The following is a 7,464-nucleotide window of genomic DNA, read 5'->3' as shown; positions in this document are numbered from 1 at the left end:
ACCTTCATGTCCGACGCAGCCTGCACGAGTCCAGACATAAAATCGCTTGTCGAACTCGAGCGCTTGCATTGCAATAAACTCGCTGTAGTTATTGTGAATATTTACCTGTCAATAACGACATAGATACTACGTAATGTTAAGTTTAGTTTAATTCAAGCTAGTCACGTACTCGTGTGAGCATGGCATCGCAAAAGTTTTCAGCGTGTTGTAGCACGCTAGCGCGGCATTGATAGTCCTCAGGTAGATACGGATCAGGCTTTATAAGTAACTTCTTCCCTTCTTCTGCCTCTATAATATTGCATGAACTAATTCGACGACCATCATATTCGTCTTCATCGTCGTCTGGGAGCTGGAGTTTGACTGCTTTGGAAACACGCCGCGATGTCATGCGTTTTTTAAGTGGGGGCGAAAGCACTGGCGGCTGCGATACGTTAGTTTGCGAGCGCGTACATGCAGCCACTCCCGAACGCAGCCGATTCGTTTGTGGCAAATGAATACAGCGCGGACGACTCGGTGTAGCTGGAGATGGATACGGGAAGGGTGAGGTGCTTATGGCGATAGCAGCAGGCGAGGCTGAAGAAGACGCGGACGCGCGACGTTTTTTGGCCATCACGGCGATCCTTTACTCCTATAACGGAGTGATGCTACGGTCAGGCGGCAGGAATGGAACTGGCACGGCGACTCATTCCCTTCTTCAGGCTGCGGGTCTGTGATGGGTTGGCCCGGACACGATTTATCTTAACTTTAGTAGGCATGTGCGGATACACGATGCCTATGATACTGCTTACCGGTTTTCGTCTTGTTCTCGCTTTCTGTCAGAGATCATGCAGAAATGGGCAAGAGTTGATTCACTATGCAGAAAATTGTACCAATTGACAAGCATATAAGACCAATGTAGATGAATATTTATCGCAGAAGTGGTGAATCGTGTCATTGTTTTTGCCATGTTCTGACTTCGCTCTTCAAGATGATTGACAAGTAACGCAATTAATTTTTCTCTGACGACCATTTAATAATCGTTTTTGCTGTGCACATTGTAAATCTTGATAAGCTTCAGTGAGCTAATCATTGACGATACTGCAGAATAATGAACGTTCTTTGACTGCCTGGACACTACATGGATCCGATCATCACCATTTCATGACACTCATGTGGTGATAACCAACTTGAAGGCGAGGTCAGATCTGATAACTGTCTTTTCTTTCACACTCATCTGGTAGATATTTGAAAACTTTTTGGTGCAGATATAGGCGTAGGTCATAAAAAGCTGAATTAACAGCGCAAGGTGCTTGCACCTATTTTATAGAATGAGTCACAATGCGTAACCAAGAGTCGATTTGAATTTAGGTGACACAGAATATCTTCGTTCAGAAGCACAATTTGATACCCGAAATCACTCAAATTCGTGATTTGAAAACATGTAGAACTCAAATTTCCGCTTTTTCTTAATTCCACGATGCAAATTCAAGTATTTCTGAGGTGGTATTTGTGGATTAGACTATGGTATCAGATTCTGGCATAAACAATGACAAGAGACGGTTAGTAAAAACTTCCGTCATTAAACCTCTTTTTCTCACAAATTCGACTATTAGCATCATGGCGGCAGTGGGCGCCGTAGTGGACGCTGTCTTTAGCTCGTACGATATTAAAAATGCCAAGCAATGGCGCGATGAGGATCTACGGTATCGTGAACAAGAAAAACAATGGCGTGAAGACTCAATCCAGCGAGAGTACGAGTGGCGCAGGGCCGACTTACAGCGTGAACGGCGCGTTGTGAAGCTCGAGAATGAGAAGCGTATCATCGACGCACGACATCGACAGCTTGTCATTGTTTCGCAAATGTCAGCTTTGCTTGCTGGCTTTACCATGTCTACAATTGTTGAAGTGCAGATTGCGGATGCCACTAGTGAACACGTGATCATTTTATACGGCACCGTGTGCTGCTTAGAGGTATGGAATATGGAGACTGCGATGGTTACAGCCGATCTACCGTTGCCAATGATATATTAAATAAGTATTCTAACGTGGCTGCTGTTTTTGTTCGTAGTTAATTGTTATGTTGATGTGCATGCTGACATGCATGGCGCTTCTCCTCGCGCTGACGCGTTTCGTTACGCACACGCTGGAAGGCGAGGTGCACGCATTGTCATCCTTAGAACTAGATGTGGTTTCCCCCTTCTACGGATGGTGGTTAAGTAAGTGCGAGTCCGAGTGGGTGATGGCTTACCACCTCTTTCGAAGCGGATTGTCCTTGTTCCTCGCACAGGTGGCGCTGCTTGGATGGGCAGTCTTTGGTGAATGGATTTCTGCCGCATTATGTATGACAACGCTTTGCGTACTTGCACTCGCGTACTTGGAATTACGCGTCGCTAGTCGATGGAGATATCTCGTGCAATTTCCTGAATCACAGGTTTCTGCATCGTCTGCAGCATCAGTGATGGGTCCAATTGTTGCTTCACCGCCTGCAAGCCCATAGACAAAGTCATTTGTATCATATATATTTATGTTAACCTGGTAAGGACGAGTTCTTCACTGGCTGCTTTATCATATTAATGGTTTTCGTCACTTTTTCTTGTGGAGCCACAGACTTCCCTATTATAATATTTCAGAGGTATCATATTGTAGGAAAAACTCATTAGGTCAATCATTAATTGAAAGTGGCCCACGATGATGATGACGTCAGATAAGTTTGTGGTGCATAAATTCGGCGGCACGTCTGTGGGCAGCGCCGACTGCTTCGCCAAGGTCGCAGATATTGTATGCGATCTCGAAGCTCCGCGCGTAGCAGTAGTTGTGTCAGCCATTGGCGGAAAGCCCAAGGTCACGGATCTACTGATCTCGTTGCTTCAGCTGGCCAAACAGCGGCGTACTGCTGAATGCGACGAGATTTTAGCCACGCTTAGGAAAAAACATCATGATGTGGTAAGTACACTACTGACTCCAGAGGTTGGCGAGCCTATTGAGAAGACCATTGAACGTGACCTCCAGTCCGTATCAGAGCTGCTACGTTCGATCTCCATTATGCAGACGTATAATGATAACGTGGTGGAATTTATTTCAGGCCATGGTGAAATTTGGTCAGCTAAGATCCTTGCAGCTGTCCTGAGCCAGAAGATGGCAAAAATCGGATCTAAGAAAGGCTTTTGTTTTGTAGACGCTCGAGACTTTTTAACGGTCGAGCTAGACAACGAGCACGGTCCAGTCGTGCAGTACGATTTATCTGAGCAAAAGATAAATACAATCTTACGGAAAGGAGAAAACGACGAGCTGACACAGGTTGTCATTACCGGTTTCATTTGTAGCACCATTGATGGCGTCATGACCACGCTCAAGCGTGACGGCAGTGACTTCACAGCCTCTATCTGCGGTCGCGTGTTGCACGCTAGAAGCGTCACTATCTGGACAGATGTGAGCGGTGTACTAAGCGCGGATCCACGACGTGTACCGGATTCGAAGATTCTACCCGAACTTTCTTATCAAGAAGCTATGGAGCTAGCGTACTTTGGTGCCAAAGTCATTCATCCAAAGACCATGACGCCTGCTATTGTTGAGGATATTCCCATATACATTCGGAACACTTTTGAACCCAAGCATCCAGGCACGAAGATTTACGATCGCAAAAAAGTCGAACTTACGCGCACTATGTCAAATGGCTCTCCTACTGCACGCAACATTGTGAGCGGATTCTCAACAGTTGATGACCTAGCATTATTCAATATTGAAGGCAGTGGAATGGTAGGGGTACATGGTACATCATCTCGATTATTCAGTGCATTGGACCGCGTCAAAGTTAATGTAGTGCTTATTGCACAAGCCAGTTCCGAGCACTCGATCTGCTTTGCTGTACCCTTAAACTGTGCTGAGGTCGCTAAAGACGTTATTCATGAGACGTTTTTCAAGGAGATTCACGTGGGACACATTGATAAGACAGAATACATTGCACCCATCAGTATCATTGCTGCTGTGGGAGATCTAATGAGCCAAACCCCTGGTGTCTGCGCCCGATTTTTCGGTGCTCTTGGTCGTGCAAAGATCAACGTGCTGGCTATTTCACAAGGATCGTCCGAGCGGAATATATCAGCTGTCGTACACTACAAAGATTCGGCTTCTGCGTTGCGCGCTGTGCACTCATCCTTCTTCTTGTCGGACCAAACGCTTTCGATCGGATTAGTTGGTCTTGAATTTGAAGAAAATGAAGACAATAGCATCGGGTTAGCACTGATAAAGCAATACCATCAGCAACGCAACTACCTAAAGCAGCGCTTTAACGTGGACATTCGTGTACGAGCTATTGGCACTCACATGTCTGCGCTAATGTTGCTGGATACTGATGGTGATATTACTGAAGAAGCCTTGATCGCTCGAAAACACGAATTTGTACCATTCGACCGAGATCAATTCTTGGACCACGTGTGCGCCGACCACTTGCCTCATTGGCTGATTGTCGACGTATCCAATAGCTCCCACCATGTGAAAGATCTATATCCCCAATGGCTAGCGCGTAAGGTTCATGTTATGACTTCCAACATCAACGTGTCATCGGTCTCGAAAGAGCAGCACAGTACACTGCAAAAGCTGGCAATCCAGAATAAATTGACGTATGATCCAGAGGCGACACTAGCGATTGGTGTCCCCATTTTCAATACTCTTCAGAATTTCATTCAAACGGGAGATGACATTCAGCGGGTCGAGTATTCGGGAAGTCGATTTTTACACGCAATATTTGAAGCTGTGTTGGCTCAGTCCGAGCCGGCAGAGGCAGATCTGGAAGTGATTATAAGGGATCTCATAATGGAGTACAAGAAGACATTTAGTGTGCGCGACATTGTGGACGATGTCATGGGCGTAAGGAGCGCTAAAAAGGCTATAATGATTGCTCGAGAGATGGGTCACGAAACTGAACTGAAGGACGCTAACATTCTTAGTCCATGGGAACCCAGCGCTACAGTCGCTGGCAGCCAGGATGAGGTTGGTGCTTGGAGCTACGAACATCTTTTGCAGCATCTTGTGAAAGCGAGCACGCCTTTAAAACAGCTGATTGCAAAGGCTCTGAAAGATCCGAAGCAGGCTTTACAGTTGCGGCAGGTGTCGTATATTGACGCTGGAACAGGCAAAATTTTGGTGCGAGTCGAGGCTCTTCCATCTACTCACTCGTTTGCCTCACTTAAGTGTCGTCAAGGTGGCTTCGCTTTCTACACGCTGCGTCATTCGCTTCATCCCGTAGTGGTCACAGGTCCTATAGCAGATTGCTCGATTACGGCAGGGTCACTATTTGGTAGCACCTTGTTCCTTGCGCGAAATTGCGGCGCACGCGCCCATCATTGCGGTCCCGAGTATAACAAATAGACTCTGATGTTTGTGCATATAAGTTTCTACAGAATAGTAATCCGGTCTATGCATTATTTCGAGAAATCGGATTCCAGGTCAAAACGTTGTTCAACTTGTTGTCTACGGCAAGGGTACACTAGTGTGTCTGCTCTTGGGAGGTTTGACGAGATATCTCCACCGACTAGCGATCCGCAAATTATAGTAAAGAAGACCGCAAGAACAAAGCACCGAGATTATGATTGCTGCAATGGTCGATCTGACGAATACAATCCAGCTGGCCAAGCCCACGGCTACTAAAAAGATGGATGCACCTGTCCGAAACAATCGATAGGCCAGCAGCCACTCTTGCTCGCATTTATTAGTCCACCAGTCAGTCGATGGGGATATTGTGTCTAGCTCGTAACCTGAGAGTCGATGTACTTCTCCATCCAATGTGTGCGTTACAAACCTTGTGAGTGCAAGTAGCAGTAGTGTGCATGTCAAGCTACAGAGCAACATACACAGAAAGTCGAGCGCGCCTACTGTTCCGTACAATAGTATAAGCACTTTACTTGTGTCATGCCGCAGCGATTTTGTTTCTTGTAAAAACATGATGGAGAAAAATGCCATTATAGCTGATAGTTGTGAGATAGTTCGCAACTGCTGAAGGCGTGCATTGATCAGCCGCTTCTCCGACTCGAGTTTTAGCACACGCCGTATGTGCTTTAGATCAGCACGTCGCCACTCATGTTGTCGCTGAATGGAGTCTTCACGCCACTGCTTTTGCTGTTCACGGTGCAGCATATCCTCATCACGCCATTGTTTGGCATTCTTGATGTCATATGAGTAAACGAAAGCTTCCACGACACTGGACATGAGCGTTAGATGTTACTGAAAATTGGAAGTTCAGCTTTACCGGTATCAATACCGGTATATTGCACGGTAGAAAACCACACTGTAGCTCACGTTCTGCACGAATTGCACACTTTGTGTCCGTTCCATACGACGGAAACACTGCGATACCCCACCGCGGAAACCACAGACGTCTATCTCACCCCCAATGTTCTGAACATGGCTTCGCGACTCCTGCTGCAGGCACGAGAGTCGCAACAACTTTTGCGGACTCGATCACATTGTGGTCATGTATGTGATTCTTCTGATGATACTCGCCACATCATGGCGAGGTTTCCTATGAACCTCTAGATCCAACAGCAAAGCAACCACCCGAAAGATGACTCGTGAGCGCTCTCCAAATCTACAGATCAAGACACTTTGGAATGTCGCATGCGCATTGTGCACTGCGATCGTAAAGATTATAAGGAGGGTAAGTTGGATATTAAATGAATAAAAATTATCGCGCTCAACTTGCGCACCAGGTGAGGACGACACGTTGTCTCATCCATCTCACAGCTTTACAAGCCATCTTCCGTGAAGCAGACGTTCGCAATAGCGTAGTTTGAAAAATTACTGCGCAGAAAGCAATACACAACCTAATTTTTGGGTTGATTGCTCGCCACCTCTAGTTCTGGCTGCAAACAGCCCCACTTAACATTATCACTGCGTTACTTACTAAATCTTGAGCTTGTCACAAGCCGGGATTTACTCGCCGGTGGGAAGCGCACTGGGCGACTCTGTTCATTCACTATAAGGATAAAAAGCGTTGGTGTGTCAGGTAAACGACAACGGCGTCAGGACATCAACGCTAAAGTTCGATATCGAGCCCTTATCAGTTTCCAAGAAACGATTATCCTTCTTACTTTAACAGACATAAGTAATAGTCCTTCTGGGTTGGCCTTGTCAATCACCGCATCACGTGTTGCCTTGTTCATCAAGCGGCACAAGGCAGTATGACTACTTCTCTTATGTGCTCTTTGTTTATGGCTGCGATCCGACTATCTTAGAGTCTTGTCGTGCAGCAATACGTAAATGAGCCTATTTTTGGATGATCTATCTGAACAGCACCATTGTGCGAAGTGGATTAAGGCCCAGCACCGTATTGGTGCTTTTGTTAAAATGGAATGTATGGGTAGTTTAGATATGAGGTGCTGCTCCCTCGTCGAACGTGCGCTTCAAATTTGAATGGCTCATGAGAGCATAGCCGTAATGTAGCTTTAATGTGCATCTGTACAAAATAGGATGTTTTTTGCATTTTCTATC

The 7,464-nt window shown here is 46.1% G+C and overlaps 4 protein-coding genes across 4 annotated transcripts in view; 2 read left to right on the top strand and 2 right to left on the bottom strand.

Annotated features, from left to right (window-relative positions):
• The window catches only part of PHALS_00993 (WGR domain), a gene marked incomplete at both ends in the record, with an annotated part of 464 nt that extends 76 nt beyond the window's left edge, over positions 1-388 (bottom strand). Inside the window, 2 exons of the mRNA XM_024730772.1 lie at positions 27-105; positions 170-388. Of these exons, the coding sequence (XP_024581016.1) occupies positions 27-105; positions 170-388 (298 nt within the window). The remainder of the gene's footprint in view (positions 1-26; positions 106-169) is intronic.
• Positions 389-1,596: 1,208 nt separating this feature from the next.
• On the top strand, positions 1,597-2,476 carry PHALS_00992 (Calcium release-activated calcium channel protein; the record flags this gene model as incomplete). The annotated part of the gene is made up of 2 exons (XM_024730771.1): positions 1,597-1,950; positions 2,048-2,476. 2 exons carry the CDS (start codon positions 1,597-1,599, stop codon positions 2,474-2,476), a joined length of 783 nt encoding a protein of 260 aa, XP_024581015.1.
• A 191-nt stretch (positions 2,477-2,667) lies between these two features.
• On the top strand, positions 2,668-5,346 carry PHALS_00991 (bifunctional aspartokinase homoserine; the record flags this gene model as incomplete). Its single annotated transcript, XM_024730770.1, has 1 exon — positions 2,668-5,346. One exon carries the CDS (start codon positions 2,668-2,670, stop codon positions 5,344-5,346), a length of 2,679 nt encoding a protein of 892 aa, XP_024581014.1.
• A 461-nt stretch (positions 5,347-5,807) lies between these two features.
• On the bottom strand, positions 5,808-6,183 carry PHALS_00990 (uncharacterized protein; the record flags this gene model as incomplete). Its single annotated transcript, XM_024730768.1, has 2 exons — positions 5,808-5,812; positions 5,880-6,183. 2 exons carry the CDS (start codon positions 6,181-6,183, stop codon positions 5,808-5,810), a joined length of 309 nt encoding a protein of 102 aa, XP_024581013.1.
• Positions 6,184-7,464: the final 1,281 nt, after the last annotated feature.

Source organism: Plasmopara halstedii (assembly GCF_900000015.1).
Source record: "Plasmopara halstedii genome assembly, contig: Scaffold_1211, whole genome shotgun sequence".
Classification (NCBI taxonomy): Eukaryota; Oomycota; class Peronosporomycetes; order Peronosporales; family Peronosporaceae; genus Plasmopara; species Plasmopara halstedii.
The sequence above is the reverse complement of the archived record's forward strand: the minus strand, read 5'-3'. Positions and strand labels throughout refer to the sequence as shown.